The sequence below is a fragment of the Pipistrellus kuhlii genome, unplaced genomic scaffold, assembly GCF_014108245.1.
Source record: "Pipistrellus kuhlii isolate mPipKuh1 unplaced genomic scaffold, mPipKuh1.p scaffold_m20_p_9, whole genome shotgun sequence".
Lineage (NCBI taxonomy): Eukaryota > Metazoa > Chordata > Mammalia > Chiroptera > Vespertilionidae > Pipistrellus > Pipistrellus kuhlii.
This window is the reverse complement of record NW_023425595.1, coordinates 19684063-19704319: the sequence shown is the minus strand read 5'-3', so window position 1 is coordinate 19704319 and position 20257 is coordinate 19684063. Positions and strand designations below refer to the sequence as shown.

The 20257-nt window shown below is 41.5% G+C and overlaps 1 protein-coding gene across 2 annotated transcripts in view; it reads left to right on the top strand.

Annotated features, from left to right (window-relative positions):
- Positions 1 to 20257, top strand: part of NELL1 (neural EGFL like 1) — a 622937-nt gene that overhangs the window by 71815 nt on the left and 530865 nt on the right. For both annotated transcript variants that reach the window (XM_036427674.2, XM_036427675.2), the window contains exon 4: positions 8996 to 9166. In XM_036427674.2, the coding sequence (XP_036283567.1) occupies positions 8996 to 9166 (171 nt within the window). The remainder of the gene's footprint in view (positions 1 to 8995; positions 9167 to 20257) is intronic.

The window sequence follows — 20257 nt, the reverse complement described above, 5'->3', positions numbered from 1 at the left end:
AATTCCATAATCACACTACTAGAAATTTAGCCAGTTTAGTTGAAAATGTGTTTTTGTACAAACCTGCATACAAATATCACGAAGCTATTTTTATACACAAAACAGGAAGCATACAAAATATTCTTCAATAGGTCAATGGGTAAACAGTGGTACATCTATGCAATGGCATACTATTCAGTGATTAAAAAGGAGGCATGAATGAATCCTAAATGCATGTAGGGGTTTTCTTCCAAAGAGGACAATATGGAAAGGAAAGAGGGGGAGGGGTACCTTTACAGTAGAAAACCTGACAGATGCTACCTCAGCCAGATAGTTTAACACAAAGATTAGCACCAACACTGATGATTCATGTTGATAACCTGTACCTTTGATTTAATGTGATGAGAATTACACTTTACCTCTGTAGTCTTTCTTCCAAAAACCCAAAACTCAAGACTAAGCATGAGAACTAGACAAATCTCAGTTGGGGGAAATTCTACATAATTTCTCATCTGTTCTCCAAATCCTCAAGGTCATAAAAAAATAAGTCTGACCTATCACAGCTACAAGGAGTCTAAGATTATATAACTGAATATAAAGTTGTATCTTGGGTGGGATTGTGGGGAAAATATGATACTAGATAAAAACACAGATAACCTGATTAAAGTATTGACTTTAGTTAATATTAATGTATCAGTATTGGTTCCTTAATTGTAATGATTGCACCATATGAATGTGAGATGTTAATAATAGGGGAAACTGGCATATATGAGAAGTCTCTGTACTATTGAATACTTTGCAATTTTTCTGGCAATCTAAAACTATTTTTTAAAATGTATTCACAAAACTTTGCAAGGATTACCTACCAAACTAATAACAGTGGTTGCCTTGTGAGGGACGTTGGGTTCTGGGAAGGTGGAATATAGGATGGGAGAAAAAAATTTCACTGAGCATCTTAAAGATACATTAATTTAGTTTTGGATCATGAATAAATTTTTTTTTTGATAGCATGAAGAAAACAGAAGACTTTTATATTTCTTGTTTGGGAACAATAATATTCTTTTTAAGTCTAGGAAAATTCAGGAAGAAATGTAGAAAATGCGATAAGTGTGTGGCCATAACTACAACTATAGCTACTATTATTATTTTGGCTCCTATTTCTTGAAACTTTATATTTTGAAACATCTTAATTTTGAGTTCCTGGAGATCTGAGGCTCTACCTGTCATAAGATAAGATGCAGTTTTGTGATGCTATGCTCCATCCCCTCTACTTGTTTGCTTAATAAATATTTATATTCAACTGTATTTGCAGGCTTTCACAGTAAAAAACGAATGATACATTCTCCCTTTGTTCTAGTAAACTAGCTCATAGTTGGCAGTTTTTATTTTAAATTTCTTCCCCCAATTAAAAATTGTTTTCTATCTTAACTTTGCAAAGTCCCATGCTTTTTCTCTGGGCTCTCAACACTTGGGAAAGTTAGACGCCAACCTTTACTTCAGTAAGAACAGCATGGCTGCTCTCATGCTTTTTAAGGCTGCAATGGAACTGTTTTTGAATAGGTGTAAAAAAACTGATTTTTACAGTTCATTTAACAGTGAATGTTTTATTTTAAACAACAGAGGCAGTTTGTAATTGCTATCACCATTGATCTCTAGCTAGATGTTTGCTAACTAGAGTTGAGTACAGAACGGATACGGAAGTTCAGAACTGGAAATAAAATCACCTGGGAAAGTTTAAACAAGGGAAAGGGGAAGACAGAGAAACACCTCTCTGTGAGCAAAGACAGCATCACAACTTGGAGAGGCTGTTCTTTTCCAGGGATGCAGAAAGAAGGAAGGGTAATTATAATTGCCAATGTTATAATTACAAATAATCACCAATGTTATGTCATTTTTTTCCTCAAAAGAAACATCTGAAGCCCTAACTGGTTTGGCTCAGTGTAGAACATTGGCCTGTGAACTGAAGGGTCCCAGGTTCGATTCCTGTCAAGGGCATGTGCCTAAGTTGTGGGCACATCCCCAGTAGGGTTGTGCAGGAGGCAGCTGATCAGCATTTCTCTCTTATCCATGTTTTTAACTCTCTAGCCCTCTCCCTTCCTCTTTGTAAAAATCAATAAAATATATTTAAAAAAACGAAATCTCTGAAGTAGATATGATTTTCTGCTAGATGAGAACGAAGGCATAGGGAAATGATGTGTTTTATTTCCATTCACACAGGGATTAAGTGGCAGAGGTAGGGCTTGAAGCCTCTTGTACACCAGGCACAATTTTTCTAGATATTTTTTTCTGCTACAACATATAGCTTTGAATGAAGGAAAAACATTTGGGGAATAAAGGGAAGTCTGTCCAAGTAAATTAGGACATCTCTTTAAGTTAGACAGGTAACTCTGTAGACTGGAAGACAACTTAGCACTAGAAACCAAAGATAATTTGATGTATAGAAGGACTGTTGAGGTGGTAACTTCCATGAAATTTGAGGCTAAAATGTTGGGACTTGACATACAAAAAATGATGGATTAGTTAGAAAGATACCCAGGGTATTCCTTTGATATTTATTTCTTTAAAAAGCTACATAAATCCATGCATTTTAAAATATATGATTTATTGATGTTGTTTAAGGTGCATTATTTGGGCAGAATTCCATTTTTGATGTTAGAAGAAAAGGCATAGTTATAAGTCTGTGAAGCTTTAAGCAGAAAATTGGCACTTTGTGATTTTATCATTGCCCAATGACCCCAAGCATCTAGTAGGGATAGATCTAAACTATGGTTTCAATTTTTCAAGGTTAAAAACATGTATATGTGGACTTATAGTGTTCCGATTTTAGTGTCATGTAACAAGCCATCCCCAAACTTACTATGCTCACAGATTCTATGCATCAGGAATTTGGACAGAGTCCAGAAGGACGGCTTGTCTATATTCCACAGTGTGTGGTTTCAGCTGGGAAAACCATCTGGAGGTGTATTTACTCATAGGTCTGGCTTATACTGGTGGTTGCCTGGGATACCATTTGGCTGTCAACCAGGGTACCTATATCCAGCCTCACCAGTCTGGTTTGGACTTCCTTGCAGCATGGTGGCCTCAGGGTAGTCACACTTCTTACAGTGACTCGGGCTACAGGCTCAAGTGTCCTGGCAAACAAGATTGAAAATGCGTCATGCTTTATGGCCCAGCCTTAGTAGTCACCCAGCATGACGTTCTTAAAGCACTGACAAGACCACCTAAGTTCAAGTCGTGGGGCATAGATCCCACCTTTCAGTTGGAATAATGTCAAGATTACATTGTAGTAGAGTATGTGAGGTGGGAGATGATGGTGTGGGTATTTAAAAAACTCAAACATTTGCCAAACAGATTGTTTAGTCCACACAATGGAGATTATCTGTGTTACACAGGACAGGAGATAACTGTATTCATGCCTCCTGGAATTTTTTTTTTCTATTTATAGTCTAGCAATAGCTTTGTGTCCATGGTTACTTCTCAGTTGTTGCCTTTCCTCAGTTTCATGTTCCTGTATCTCTCTTTAATGAGTTGAGGTAGTCTATCTAGTAACCTCTGAATTGAAGAACTGCTAAATCTCTGTGGATTATTATCGTTAACAATTTATTTTAGTTTAGTTCTAGTTCAGTGTTAGTTAGGAATGGTATCTCTGCCTCCTACAGCTAATTAAGGACCCGGATTTATTTATTTTTAATGACACCACCACTCACTAAGGCTTCAGAAACCTCTATTTGACCCTTTGTAACTGACTGGGTAAGGCAAAACCTCTTAACTCCCTAGCCTGGGCTACACATAGCACCTCTGCTCATGTTTTGTTGGTGATCACTAGTTGTGAGGTCCCTCTGAGAGTCAAGGTGCCTGGAAACTATGGTCTCATGTGTGCCCTGGGAGAAGGGCGGGGCATGAATGTTAGCTGTGTCAGCTACATCTTCCATCTCCTGTCCTCTCATCACCAGGCTGCTCATGAGCCTGGAACCTGAGCACTGTCAGAAGAGTCCAAGGTAGCATGAAACTAACTGACCATTCAATTATTAGGTTTCTTATAGAGTTTATCAGTTTATAAAGTAGTGTAGGAATTGAGACCTAACCTGGGCCTTGAAGCTTATTGAGTTATATTGTTTCAGACTATTTTTGTAAGGGGGTCTCTTCTATTCAAGTGAGATCTTATGGGAAACTCCAACTTATAGAACCGATGAGAGTGAAGCTTCTCCTTGCCCTGTCCTTTTTCCTGCCTTAGACTCTAAGGCCCTTCCCAGGTATCTCAGGGCATGGTAGATCAAAACTACTCACTTTATTGGGCAGGAGAAACTGAGGCACAGAGAGGCATGGGCATGTTTCATGGATGTCTGTAACAGGTTTAAGGTTGAAATTGAGTCTCTGCATCCTGGGGACAGTGCTCTTTGCACTACTATGTATTTACTTAAATAAATAAATAAATAAATAAATAAGCAAGCCATCACTTTTCCCCACATAGACCACGAGGCCCCTGACCTGAAGTAGGGCACAGTATGCTCTACTGTTTTCGGTGCCTTCTCTTCATTATCCCAGCAGTGGGCAATCCTGCTGATTCCAGATAGGGTCTGCCTAGCACTTGGGCAAGGGCTTAGGTTTAACAAATTTAAATATGTCAGTAAAAGTAGCATTTTGTGTGAAAACACTTGCTGGTCAAATGATGTGTTAGAATGCATGCATAGATGTGTGTAGGCAGACAAAGTGTCTTTATTCCTGGATGATGTATTTAAGGCATGGGACCAGCATGGAGAAGCATCTGAAAAGAGGAGTAAGGTAGAATCCTCATTCAGGATAGCCTCTTAGTCCAGGTGGGAGACAGAAATATAAAGGAAGATGCTGTGAAGATCGGTCTGAAGAAGAGAACTTAGCAATGGATATCATTGCTGTTTTCAAATATTTGCAGGGTGAACAGACTTTTCTGGGAGCCCAAGCAGTTCATTGGAACATTGCACAATGGCTGAGGTCCAAGGCTAAGGGGAGAAATGCTGCCCACACAATCTGGCTGGTGATTTCATCACTTATCCAGCTGTCCCCCTCTACCACCCCCTCGAAGACCCTAAAGCACTCGAGGCCTGAAGAGAGGACTGGGCAGGTCAGAGAACTCAGTAGGCACTTGCGTACAGTCTTTGCCAGGCACTTCCTCTCCCTGGTAGCACCACAGAGCTGGTACTCACTTGCTCATAGTATCAGGCTTCTGCTCCCCCATCGTGACCATTTGCCAGGAAGTCAAGCAGCACCTGGTGTACTCACTGCGGTGCTTCTTAAATGCTAGTGCATATGGATAATCTGGGGATATTAAAATGCAGATCCTGGTTCAAGTTGGTCTGGGTGGGGGCCCCAGAATCTGAATTTCACAAGTGATGATGATGCTCAGCTGTGGACCATACCTTGAATAGCAAGGTTCTGTTATAAACCCTGAGGCTTCCCTTCAGGCTACAGCCCAGAGCCATCAGGCCAGATGACCACCTCCTCCAAGTTGCTCTTAAGACTCTGCCTCGCATCTCGGTTAGCCAAGGGTTACTGCTCAGAAATATTGTCTCATTGCCCTCCAGGCATCCATGAAACAATTTTATCCAGATAAAACTCATCCACATAGTGGCCTTTGTCATCCCTAGGGACACTTCAGCAGTCAGCTAGATATTTTTTTTAAACATAAAACACACCATCCTGATTTTCATCCAAGTTGTATGACATAACAGCACTCTGAATTTGTGTGATGCTGTCAGAAACTTACACAGAGACACAGGTATCCATTTGCCTAACAATAGGGAGATTTCTGATGATGTGTTATTCCCCCCAGGTGACCATTTTACTCGATGCTTTCTAAAGTGATCTTTAAAAGACCTGTTTGTGCAGATGACATGATTCTGTATATAGAGAACCCTAAAGATTCCACCAGAAAACTACTAGAGCTGATCACTGAATTCAGTAAAATAGCAAAATACAAAAGAAATATCCAGAAATCAGTTGCATTTTTTTACACCAATAATGAACTATCAGAAAGGGAAACTAAGAAAACAGAACCATTGATAATCACATAAAAAAAAAATAAGGTGGGTTGAGGAGGTAGAAGAGGGTAAAGAGAGGAAAAATGTTGGCAGAAGGAGACTTGACTTTGGGTGGTGAACACAGTGCAATATACAGATGATGCATCACAGAATTACACACCTGAAACCTATGTAATTTTATTTAACCAATGTCACCCCAATAAATTCAATAAAAATGTAAAAAAAATATATCTGTTTATAATACATTGAGCACTTGCTCAATGAGGCCATAACCCCAGGAATAATGATTAAATCTGGTGAGATGAATCTGCTTCTTTCTTTTTTTAAATGATTCCACCAGGTGACCTCTCTGAGCATTTCTCATTGTTATTTATTTCTATTTTATTTTTATTGTTATTTATTGATGCTGTTTCAAGGTTATGTTCATCCTCTCAGCAATAGCTTATTTGTCAAAGAAAGTACAGAGATTTCTCATACTACGTTACTTTTGTTAAGGTCTCAAATTTAAAATCATGCTGATTTTCTGTACAAGGAGCTGTATTGTCTTGCTCAAGGTATTTGATATCTTTGACCATATGTGAACTCCTCTGTAATATAGGGAAAATAATATCTTCCTTGAAGAAATGAAATGAGGTGATGTTTATGAAAGTACTTGGCCCACTGCTGATGCTCATGAAATATCCCCCATTCCTCTTTCTTAGGCCAGTTTCTAGGCTTTTGTGGAAGAGACAGATATTTTATTTCTCTTTCTATTAATCTCAAAGATATCGAGAACAGGATCTATATTTAAATTCTTTTTTAGTCCTTCACTGTGTGTTTAGTAATGTCTTGAATAAATTAATGAATGACTAGGTAATCTATAAAGTGTTCTTGATGTTTGAAGTTTTCTGGTTGTTTGATTCTTCTAATATCTTAGCTGCGTAGAGGATTCTCCTAAAATGAATATCTTCTCAGTTAAGGGACTTCTTTAAAAAAAAATATTTTATTGATCTTTTACAGAGAAGAAGGGAGAGGAATAGAGAGCTAGAAACACCGATGAGAGAGAAACATCAACAAGCTGCCTCCTGTACGCCCCCTACTGGGGATGTTCCCGCAACCAAGGTACTACATGCCCTTGACCAGAATCGAACCTGGGACCTTTCAGTCCACAGACTGACGCTCTATCCACTGAGCCAAACCGGTTTCGGTGGGACTTCTTCTTTAATAGTCTTATAAAATCTGCATTATTTTTCTTATTAATAAGTATGTATGTGGGCCCAGGAATCTGCTGCAATCGTATACCTGACCTAGGGCCCGATTCTTTGCCTCCTGCAAATGCGATGGGTCAGAGGCTGGTCTTGACTCTGCTTCCCCTTGCCCTGCTCTCTTGGGAAGATCTCTGTGCAAGATGCTCAAGAAATATGCCCTTTTCTCTGATGTGAGATTTGGGGGTTGTGAATAATAGAGGCTGAGTTTCATGATATATTCATTTTGGTTCTCATAGAAGATGCATTTCATGTTTTAGATTAAATATGATCTGGCTAATGGGGTCAGGACAACTCAGTGGATGAAAGGAGAAGCAGTAGGTCCTTCCAAGTCTGGGGATTGAGCCAGGTTACCTGTGTAGGCGAGTAGTTATTGAATTTATATGAATGAGTTGCTGTGAGATAGTGCCAGTTGAGACTATCTTTTCTGAGATGGGTAGAAAACTGGTAGAAAGTACATAGGCCAGCTGAAACCAGTTTGGCTCATCGGAGAGAGCGTCGGCCTGCAGGCTGAAAGGTCCTGGGTTCAATTCTAGTCAAGGGCATGTACCTTGGTTGTGGGCACATTCCCAGTGGGGGTGGTGCAGGAGGCAGCTGATTGGTGATTCTCTCTCATTGATGTTTCTAACTCTCCATCCCTCTCTCTTACTCTCTGTAAAAAAAAAAAAAAATCAATAAAATATATATATTTTTAAAAGAAAGTACATAGGCCATCAACTTGAGACCTGAGTTTAAATTCTGACTTGGGTATGCTGTTGAATTCAAAATTTCTGTATTTAATAGTTAAAAAATAATATCAGCCCCATATAGGTTTTTGTGGGTAATAAATTAGATAGTGTATGTTAAAGGCCCAATGCCATGCCTGACAGTGAGCTTAAGCCCAGTGATGATGGTACATTTCAGGAGAACCCAGGAGACAGATGGGTCTGCCACCCGTGAAAGTGTCGGCCCTGCTGTGTGTCTGAGGAGTGTCCCCAAGTCCGGGCTGTGTTTTATGACTGAAGCACAGACCACAATGGTGGTGCTAAGAGTTTTTCATGGATCTGAAAGTTGATCACAATCTGAGCAAAGAAACAGGGAATTGCATGTTTTATTCCATGCTGAGATGACTTGAAATTCTAGTCCATATGTGAGTAGCTTCAGCATTTCCACCTCTAGGAACAGTGGCCACTTACAGCTTTCTGTACGGGGCGAAGTAAAAGATAAAAAAGTCTTACTAATCTCTTCCCTGTCTTCACTCTGACAATTTATTTGAATCCCTGATATCCAACATGACTTCTATTTTTCTCTAATTCTTGAAAAAGTAAAAATGGCAGCAATAAAAATGACATAAATCAGTTCCACATGAATGGTCTCTTTTAGACAATCGAAAGAGGGATCTAACTGTTTTTATGTATTTAAGAGACACTGCCCAGTGCTTTGCTAATTAGTTTGTGGCCAGTTACATTACAGTGGGTCTGTTAATACCATTTCAGAGGCTCAAGGTGTGTCACTAAAAGGGTGAATAGTTTGTGGCCAGTTACATTACAGTGGGTGTCAGTTAATACCATTTCAGAGGCTCAAGGTGTGTCACTAAAAGGGTGAATTGGGTTCCATGTGGTCTGATTGATTTTGGGTTGTGTAGCTCATTGTGTTGCATTTCATTGATTTTAGATTCTGAGTAAAGTAGTTGTAAGCTAGTAAGTAGCAAGGACTGATTATGCCTGTGATGTCTGGAAGAAAAATAAAACCAGTTTTTTGTTGCTCCGCATACAGCTATTTTGAACTGGAGAGCAGTGGTCTGAGGGATGAGATCCGGTATCACTACATACATAACGGGAAGCCCAGGACAGAGGCCCTTCCATACCGGATGGCAGACGGACAGTGGCACAAGCTCGCGCTGTCAGTTAGCGCCTCTCACCTCCTCCTTCACGTCGACTGCAACAGGTACGTCTTTGCCTTTGATCTTTCATCTTTCACGATCTGTCCTGGAAATCGAGCCGTGGGAAAGTGGGGAAATCAAGCCCCTCCTAGCTTTGCCAGGAAACAAAAACCAAGGGGGACCCTCATTGTAATTTAACCTACCGAGCTGGCCATTGAGACCTGCCGAAATGACCAACTGTAAAACGCTAAGAAAACAGTTCATTAGGAGGAAACCGTATTCTGTGATTAGGAACAGACGTACAAAAGGTTGATTACAGATTGGGGAACAGTAAGTGCACCTCGGTGTACTCCAGGCACCGTTGGAAATTCATGGAGCTGTGATCACAGTTAACTATGATGTATTGTTGTTCAGTTCATTCCCCTTGGACGCGGATAAGCCAGCCTCCCTCAGAATGAACCCGAGAAGCCTGTGCTACTGAGGCGGCTAATTCTATTTCACTTCGTCAGGCACAGCTTTGCTTAAATATCCTTTCCAAACAAAGGCTTTTTAAGAGGCTGGTCTTTGAATCTTTGATGCCATCCATTCTCTGCAGAGGAATGAGCCTTTTTCTTGCTCATTTGAGGATGACAGGACTATTTGTGAGGTCTGAGGGTTTCGCAGGAGGTGGTGGGTCCGGGTGTGAAGGAGATGCTGTACCCCGTATCCATCATTGGTCATGTTTACTGCCGGCTAAAGAAAGGAGACTATTGGTCTCCATTGGAGCATTTGCAGCTGGGCAGCTGGGTAATGGTGGCCAAGGGGAATGTTTTCATCTTCCCAGAAGCCACTGAAAATCCTTCTGGATAGTGATCTGAGTTCTATTATAGAGAAATATTTGCATTGCAAGCACTGCCTATGAATTGTTAGTTCTCATTAATGGTACAATCAAAGTGAAAATGACTGTGCAGCCACAGGACTTGCATTTTTGGGCCCAGAATAAAGAGCAGGCATGTTGGGGACAGCCCCCCTTCCATAAGGAGGGATAACCCGAGGCCAATCAGCCCCACACTATATTTCTTTTAAAAAATAATTTTTATTGATTTCAGAGAGGAAGGGAGAGGGAGATAGATAGATAGATAGATAGATAGATAGGGAGGCATCAGTGATGAGAGTCATTGATCGGCTATCTCCTGCACACCCCACACTGAAGATCGAGCCTGCAACCCAGGCATGTGCCCTGACTGGGAATTGAACCATGACCTCCTGGTTCATAGGTCTATACTCAACCACTGAGCCATTCCAGCTGGGCAGACTACACTACTGATGAAATATTTAATGTATCCCACCCTTGGTCTGTAGTCTCTTTCAGAAAAGACCTATAAGGGCACAGAACAGAAACTGGTGTCAGTCTTAAGGGAAGTTCCACCATGTGAAGTGAGTCTTGGTCCATTTTGATGTTATCTATTTAAGGTACTTTCTGGATTTCTAAAGAATTATGCAGATATAATATGTGTGCACGGACAAAGTTTCCATAGAAACCACTGGCTTTTTACCCTGCAGTCTTGGGATTGGCAGCTTGCATAAAGCTAGCTTCATGCTGCCATCTCCATTTCTACCTTCAAGAGCTCATCATCTCCTTCAGTTACCTAGAACCAAAGACTGGTAGCTATCTTGCTCCTCCCCCCCCCCCCCCCCCGCCCCCGTATGCTGCCCAAATGGGAGAGTGAGGAAGGGCCTTGCATGCCCTCCTATGTCCTCAGCCAGAAAGAGGCCTCAAAGCCTTAGCTTAGTAATTCCCAACTGAGAACTCCTGGAGACACTGCTGCTATCTTGCTATGCAATTCTTTGCTTTCTCCTTCCAAAATTCTATTCCCCTCCCCCAATGTTCTTCTGTCTGGAGAAGAATAAAGAGGAGAGAGGCACGCTGGCCAGTTTCGCTCAGTGGATAGAGCATCGGCCTACAGACTGAAGGGTCCCAAGTTTGATTTCCGTCAAGGGCATGTACCTTGGTTGGGGGCACATCCACAGTAGGGGGTATGTAGGAGGCAGCTGATCGATGTTTCTCTCTCACCGATGTTTTTAACTCTCCATCTCTCTTCCTCTCTGTAAAAATTCAGATGACTTCAGCAATTCTCTGGTCCCCACAAGATGTCCTCTTCTCCCATCTTCAGCCACGTGTTAGCTGTGTGTGTGTGAATTTGGGCATGTTAATTTCTTTGTATCTCAGTTTTTAAAATTTGGAAACTGGAAATAAAATACTAACATATTCTCATAGATGGGAATGTTAAGTGACCCATATAAAGTGCTTAGGGTGAGGTGGTGCTTGGCCTTTGGTGTTCAATACATGGTGGTTGTTGATATTATGATTATTTATTCTGCACATCTCTCGTGCCTCTTTGTCTCCAAACTTTCATCCACAGTATGTCCTTCTTGGCTACCTTGACCTCTCTACCTGGAAAGTTGGAAGAGTATGGGAGAGCTGGAATCCACAATGTATTCTAGGATCAGCCCTATTGATAAAGAATGGATTGAGGGGATTATAATATTCTTCCCCTTCTCTTGAAAATTTTCATACGTACTTTGGTTCATGCCATAACATGTTCTTTGTGTAAGGTTTTGGAGGAGAAAAATAGTTGATGATTCATGGGTCCAAACACAAATGAATTTTTTCAGAAAGGTTAGGGGAAAGAAAGGCCCAGATTGACTGGGCCATAGGAGAGGTAAATTTTGATTTTGGAGTAGGAAGTCTAGAAACATAGATCCCAAACCAGATTGCATGTAAGAATTCTTGAGGAACCTCTAAGAAAATACATGGGAAACTAGGCCCCATGTGACCCACTGGATCAGACCCGAGGGCTGGAAACTGAGAAGGTATATTTTTAGCAAGCTCTACATGTAGTGTTTAATGTAAGCAGTGAGATTTGGTGCTTGGACTGGCATTTCAAAATATGGGGTTTGCTAGAGGGGAGGAGCCAGAGGAGAGGCTGGGATGCAACAAATAAATGGGGGTCCCTCAGAAACTAAGTACCCAAAGCAGACCCTAGTAAGGAGGAGGTAGGAATCAGGAGAAGGTACCTAGTGCCTAGTGCACAAAACAAGCTAATGTTTTCCACAAATTTTTTCCTGGTCAGCACTGGCTGTGTTAGAATGGCGGTAGCTCTGTGTTCCTTGTCGAGATACTGGTTTCCTCCTCCTTATCCTGGCCACCCTCCCAGGAGAATGAGTTTTACTTCAGCTGAATTTTTACTCTAAGGCTTACTAGTAGTAAGCTATGCATTTCATCCCATCAGAAGGTTCTTACTTTTTTATTCCTTTTACTTTAGAGTTATGCTGTCTTATTTTTCTCTACCTGTCACCCACTAGAGTTCTACCTGTCAGATCAGTGGGTCTCAACCTTTTTAATGCCGAGACCCTTTAATACAGTTCCTCATGTTGTGGTGACCCCCAACCATAAAATTATTTTTGTTGCTACTTCATAACTATAATTTTGCTACTGTTAATGAATCATAATGTAAATATCTGTGTTTTCCAATGGTTTTAGGCTCTACAGCAGTGACCCACAGGTTGAGAACTGCTAGCAGGGCTGCCTAAGACCGTCGAAAAACATGGATATTTACATTACGATTAACAGTAGCAAAATTACAGTTATGAAGTAGCAACGAAGATACTTTTATGGCTGGGGGTCACCACAACATGAGGAATTGTATTAAAGGGTCTCGGCATTAAAAAGGTTGAGAACCACTGTGTTAGATGATCAATGGTGATGTGACGGAGAAGATTTATTGCATGTTGACTGTGTTAGGCACAGTGCTAATTAAGCATTTTACATAATTCATTCACCCCACATTCAGTGCTGTTATTTTTCTCATTTTAAAATGATGGAACTGAGATTGCATTATGTGTCTGCAATTCTGCTGCTTATCAATGGCGGTGCTAGGATTTTGACCCAAATATGATGCATGAGTGTCTGCTCTAGCCACTTTGCTCTTCAGCCCAATAGTGGGGATCATTAGCCCTGGACTTGGAACTGAGGAAAGGCAAGAGCCTGGTGCAGTGTAGCAGTTTGCTCCTTTCTAGTATTTCCCTCCTACATGTTTTATGTTGCTGATCATTGGAGTTGTTCAATAAGATGTGGACTCTTATGAACAGAACCCATTGCATTGTCATGGGCCGAGGAAGGATCCTACATTTATTGGGTACTTACAACAGGCTAATTAATGTCCTCGGCATGATATTCCTTAGGATAGCCATGTGGGGACACTTTTATTAGTCTCAGATTTGAAATTAGAAAGGCTCAGAGAAGATAAGCACCTCAGTCTCAATCATATAATGTAATAAACATAGATCCAAAACTTTGAACTTGGATCTAACGTGAGCCTCCCCACCCCTCCATCCCACTGTGTAACTCATGTACTTCCCAGGACATGGTCATGGCCCCACCAGGGAGCCTTCCCAGGGGAGAGCTGCTGCAGGAGAAGTGGGGACCATAAGAACGTGTGAAAATAGGTGGAGATAATTTCTCCTTTGCTCCGAGGCACTGCATGTGTGGCAGGATTTTCCACTTTCTTAAGGATAGAATTGAAAAACAGAGCCTTTTTCTGACCCGATTACACAAATTGTCAAAGGAAAGTGACTGCTATTTTTGTCAGCAGTTCAACACTTTCTGCCTGCTCCCAGGATTGGCACCTTTCTCTCGGCTTCAGCTGCTTAGCTGGGCCTGACTAAAAGCTCCCGAAGTGTGGGTAGCAGCTTACCTCAAGCTAGAAACATGAAAGGAATCATTCAGTCAGGTGGCCAGACTGCTTATCTCCACTGCCGCGGGTTTTCCTCCTGCTGCCTTTATAGTAATAGTTTCCAACCAAGCCTAGTGAAGCCTGGCCTCACCTTCCTCAGATTCTTGCTCTGCATTCCCAGCTCACCCTGCCGCCTGTCCCCAAACTCAAAGCCCACAACTCACTGATGCGCGATTAATGCCCGACTGTTCTTTCTCCTTCACCACAAAAGGAATTTTCATTCCTTGTCTTTATTTGTGACTTTTAATGATCCCTCAACCCATCACATTAATGTATTGGACACACTGTCTCTGCCAGGCTGTGGAGGGTACAGAGTCCTTGCCATCAGAAAGTTCATGGCTTATTCATTCAGTCATTTTTAAACTCTGAAACCTCCAGGTCCCCAACGGTGACTGGCCCTGGTCCCTGGATTCAGAGAAAGCGTGGACTCGGGCTGAGCCTTGTGAGCAGGCTGAATTGACAGTGCCCATTAGCAGCTAAGCAGTGGAGAGAACTGCAAATAGTCACTCCCGGCATCTGGTCTTGAAGTGACAGTGCAGCTGAGGTTCTCAGCAGCTAACAGCTGGACTCAAAGGTGTTGGTAATCAAATGGTACATTCACCTAGCCTTTGGCAGCATGTTTTGTCATATGCAGTGTCCTCACTCTAAGCCAACCTCCTCTTCCCTCATGCTGAGAAAAATCTCTCCCACAGTCACATTGCAACAGAGCTCCGAACTCTGGCCTCATTAGTTCAGACTGTGTAAGTGTGTGCAGTGCACACACACACACACACACACACACACATACACACTCTCCTGCATCTTGATAGTCACTCTGACAGGGGGTTAAATAAGTGATTATAGTTTACACAATAAACATACGTAGATTTTGTGTGTAACACATGCTGCTTTTTTACTGAGGAGCACGTTCAATTTTTGCACACAGAATTAGAAAAATAAACTTACTGCAAGCCACTGAATAAGTCAGTAATTCAAGGTGTCTGTCTGACATTTCAGAGTCACTCCAGGATGCGAGCATCTGCTTATAGCTGTAGGTTTTCATTATGAGCTATGAGGATATGACATCTTCCTTTTGAGGGAGCTCCTAAAGTATTTACAAACATCATCTTGTTTGACCTCCCATTCCCTAAGGTAGTTAAGCGACATGTATAATGTACTGCATTGATTTCACACCAACATTTTCATTTACAGTCAGTAGAGGGAAATTAAGAAATGACTACAAAAGGTTACAACTTCCAAGAGAGCCGGGCCAAGATTCTCAATCTCTTGGTTCCCCCACTGATGTATTATTCACGTCACGAACAGGAACACATGCCCAAGACTCATCATCAAATGAACTATGATTAAATCGAGAAGCCAGTGTATGCCTCCTGTGCAGCTAACCCAACAGCCCCAGATCCTCTGTCCAGAATGATATGACAAGTGAGTTAGGAAGACAGGACATCCCCATGTGTAAATTTAAGTAACAGTGTAAGAGATGTCACAAGGGAATACGCGGTGGATTCCTGGATTCCTGGTAGGGATAATCAGGTCCGGGAGATCACAGAAGGGAGAGCTCCTGGGGATGGGGAAGAGCCTCTTAATTACTTAACACTCCAAGTGAGAGCGTATGACAGTTTCTGCAACTTCACAGTTTTGCTACTGTGTGATTTGATGGTGTGCCAGTCACAGAAGAATTGGACTTGGAATGAGGTTCATCTTGTAAGTATTACAAAGCCAATCATAGGGTTAGTAGGAGAAAAGTATGTAGGAGAGAGTGGTATCAAGTTGGCAGTGAGAAAGAGCCTGCAGGGAGAGACAGACCCATGCTCATACCCATACAACACAGCGCAAAATGTGTCTGAAGGCATGTGGATGAACTCACTAGGAGTTGGAAATGCCATCTTATTTTCCTCTCTACCCTAGTATATCTTGGGCCCTGCGTATGCCATAAAGTGCTTTCTTGTTAAGCTACCCATGGCCGCAAGTAGCCAACAAACCCCTGTGTAAAGGGATGATTCTATTGTGTGTGTGTGTTTTTTTTAGACTTTTCCATTTGCAACTTTAAAAGCCTGGAGTACAGATTGCCAGGAGAAATTTTACTGAGTGGGAAAATTCATTTGTTATGATTTCCTGGGTTGCCTAAATAAAATATGCCCTATTTGCTTTTCTACTTAGAAATTTTGGCTTTTACTAGTAGCACGAAGGTATTCTGGACTGAAAACTTGAGCTGAAAAGAAATTAAGTTTGTGTGTACCTGAAAAAGTTACTTATTTAGCTCTCTAGGTATATAATAAAGGGCTAGGACTAGTTTTTCAACTTTGACCTGGGCATCTCTGAGATACTCAAGTAATGGGCATGCGCTTCTCTCTCTGCCCGCGTGCCACCCCTCCCCCTCCCCCCCCCCCCCCCACCTTGCCATCTTCACAGGGCCACTTTTGTAGTAGACCACCAGGGGGGTTGAATCATCTGAATTGAAATGTGGATAGATAGTGCAACATGCTATTGGCAAGCAAAGACTACTTAGCCCAGATGGCCTCCTCTTTTATTCTTGCGTGCACCCTCCTTGCTGGAGTAAATGCCACATGTCTTCCAGTGTTCATTGCCCCAGACATGTGACAGTGGACAGCCTTTGGGGAGAGGTGGGGTGTGGGCATGCAGGCTGCCCTGGCCATGGGGACCTTGGTAGTTTGGTGACTTACAAATAGTATACTGTAGCCAGCAGATGATGGATAGTTGTGCTGTTGAAAGACATAACACGCTCTCTGAAGGGGAAAAGTATTATACTTTGCTATCAAACTGTAGATATTTAAGTAATGGGAGAGAATGAATCTAAATATCAAAGTGGCCAATGTAATACATTCAAAGTTATAGATTCTTTGGCCAAGTAGGGAGTGGTTAATTGTTCAAACATGACTGTGTTGGATGTTTCATTCTACTGACTTCCCCCACCACTTCTGCCCATGCTGTGCACCCTGTGGCTTATTAATTTCAACCTCCTTAGGTGGGTTCCAAGTTTAACTTTACCTTGCCTTGTAATGACATCAATAGAAGACCTTTTCTCATTTTGTCTTTTCAAGAACCTTTATTTTTTTCCACTTGTTCCCTGATGGGTTTAAATATACCTTTGGTTAACCATGGCCTCAATGGCAGACAGAGGTAGGAGGGAGAGGATTAATTGAAGTGGATGACAAATGAGTGCCCTGCATCTCACCCTAGCAACCTGTACTTTCAGACTTTCAAAGTTGCAAATGGAAAGGCCTATAAAGAAATACAATAGAATCAAACTTTATATGGGGGTTTGCTGGCTACCTGAGGTGATGAGTAGATTAACAAGAAGGCACTTTATTGCAGACATGGGGCCCAACCTATATTAGCATAGAGAGGAAGATAATACGTATTTCCACCTCCTAGTGATTTCACCTATATGCCTTCAGATGTATTTTGGATTGGATTGTATTGGTATGAACCTGAGTCTGTACAGGAAAAATGGAAGGGAAATACTAGACTGTAAGAGAAATAAATGTTTTCTTGTAGGAAAAGATATCAATGCTTGCATCTTTATTGTTATAATTTTACTCTGTCCTTTTGTGATGGATATGCGTGATTATTTTGTTTTTAAGGAAAGCAAAGAGAAAATAAAATATCAAACCAGAATAATACATATTATAAAACCTATTTTTTTTTTAAAAGAAATGTACATTTATATATTAGTTGTCTCTGTTCCTTTATGCCTCACTCATTAGAAAAGAGCATTGGGGGATAAAAAATGCATGAGCCATGAGGACTTTTTAATTGAAAAAAAAAATTTCAAATATGCATTAGTTTTCTACTTTGAACAAGGGTACTGATGTTGCCATTGAAAAGAATTGATTTTGCACACTACCGTAAAGAAATTCATCTATCTCTATGGAAACTTTAATTAAATTAATGTTATAAATAATCACAGCCAGAACAGTTGGAAGTAAGGAAACACATTTATAGCTGTCGCTGTCTGGCTGTTTTTCTTTTAGGGGGTCTCATATGGGTGGGGTGTGAGGCTTGGAAGAAAAAGATTTCTCTGCACTCTTTTCCCCGTCTCTGACCTCAAATCCAATTGACTTTTGTCCCTCAGTTCATCCTTCTGAACTTGTGAGTGCCTCTCCCAGCAGTAGTTCCAGTGCCACTAACCCAGTGGGTTAATGTGCCTGGGCCCTCACCTGAGGGTTTTTCTGGGCAATTAGAGTGGAAATAATTTCCCTTCTCCTCCCAGGGCCTGCGTGATGCCATCTCTAACTCTTCCTTTGGAAGGTCACGCTACATTTGTACTCATTAATGTCCATTAGTCTGAGGGCATCACTTTCCTGACAGTGAATTTCACACACAGGAACTCACAGGCTTGTGTGTGTGTGTGTGTGGGGGGGGGGTGGGGTAGGGGTGGGGGAGAGGGCATTAGCTGGCTTCTTTGGGACACTCAGAATGCCCTTATGACCCAGAACGGGATTTTATTTCCACTGGAGGTAAACAGCCTCAGGCTGTGCTATAGCCTGGTATGTCCTCAGCAGGACACCTAATCCACTTGGTTGCACCTTTGCTAACACCTGCTCTCTAGCTCTGATGCTGTCACTGAAGAATAAGCAAGGAAGGAGTTGGGGAATGCGTGATACACATTTCTTGAATTCTTTGCATTTTGTCCTCCGAGGCCCAGCGCCCTGCAAAGGAAACTCAGACATACTGCTCATCTGTTAACTGAGTTGAGGTTAGTGTTTTCTGTGCCATTAGGGATGATGTTTCTGATGTTTACTTGATCTTTCCTTCAGCCCTTGGAGGTGGGCTATTGCATCATTAGGGAGAAGTGACTTGTCCAGGGGTTCACAGTAAGTCAGGGGCAGCTAGAGACCAGAGGTCCTGCTTAGTCTTCTTTCAGGCAGTTTATTCTCTACCAGGCCCTTCACCTTCTTTTCTCCTTCCCTTCCTCCTTCTCCCGCCTCTTGTCAGTACCCCTGTGTGATAAGGTAACACTTTTAACTTCTCATGGAAAACAGTCTAAGGCAGCGATTTTCAACCTTTTTCATCTCATGGCACACATAAACTAAATACTAAAATTCTGTGGCACACTAAAAATATTTTTTGCCGATCTGACCAAAAATAGGTATAATTTTGACTCATTCTCACCAGATGGCTATTGTTGTGTTGCCTGTTATCATTCTTTTTTATTTGATAATTTAAGGGGAAAGAGATTGGCGCCCCTGACTAGTTAGCTGTTGTATGTTTTAAAAATTCCTGCAGCACACCAGTTGAAAATCACTGCTATAAGGTATCCCATTTATAAACTGAAAACAAAAGCCAAGTTTTATGTATTATTTTCTGAGACGGGAATGCTGCTCACCTACTTTCCTGTTGGATCAAAATCTACCTCCTATTACATTCCAACCACTGACGGTCTTTAGTCTCTAGAAGGCTGATGCGGTGTTATTTTTAGATTTAAAGACTCTCCTTTTTCCCCCTAGAATCTAGAGTGTTGATCGACAGGTTCACAACCTCAATACCACAGAGATAATGTTGGGTCAGGTCTTCGAACAGCCCGTCCTCCTCCTATGATTTGTATGCCTTGCATGTGCCTCTGTGCTGATGTGTAATGGCCAAGGACCTAATCTTAAATCATGACTGACTGCAAATGAGCCATTCGGCTATTTCTTCAAATGTGAAATAGCTGTATTACGCTGGTTGCCAGTGTTACACGGGTGGTTTTACACAGCTCCAATATAAATTTCGATATTCACCATTTCAAGGTGGTGAACTGTGTTCTTTAAGGTGACTTCTCAATCACAAGGTCACATTAAAAACTACTGGCGATGATATAAATGGTTGGGTGGTGGGGGACCCCATTTAGGTGGGCATTTGTTGTTAATGCTTCTTTTATTGATATCTAATTAGATGCATCCTACAGCCTGCGGGAAGGCACAGGAAATAGGTGAGCACATTGAATTCTGAGGAATTTTCATGATGGCAATTTTTCCTGGGCATTAGGCTGATCTACAAGGACTTACCACTGCAAATCTGATCGCCGTATTCCTTTCCAACTCCAATATTCACATAAGCTCATTTAATGGCCTCCTTTAGTTGTAGGCATATGAAAATTTTGCAGTCTGGTGCGTGTTTATGTATCGCATTAGATTTCCCATTCCTTTGACCTCCGGTTCTCCTAGTTTTAAAAGTGCATCATGTCCACTTAAGCCAAGGATCTCTGTGCAGGTTAGTTCTAGCATGTCAAGTTTGCTTTAACTTATCCTTAATTTTTATGACAAAAGAAAGAAGTCTTTTGTCTATTTCATATTTTCATCATAGAATAGTGTTCATTTTATTCAGAGTATTTTTAAAAATATGTTTTTATAGATTTCAGAGAGGGGGGGAGAGGGAGAG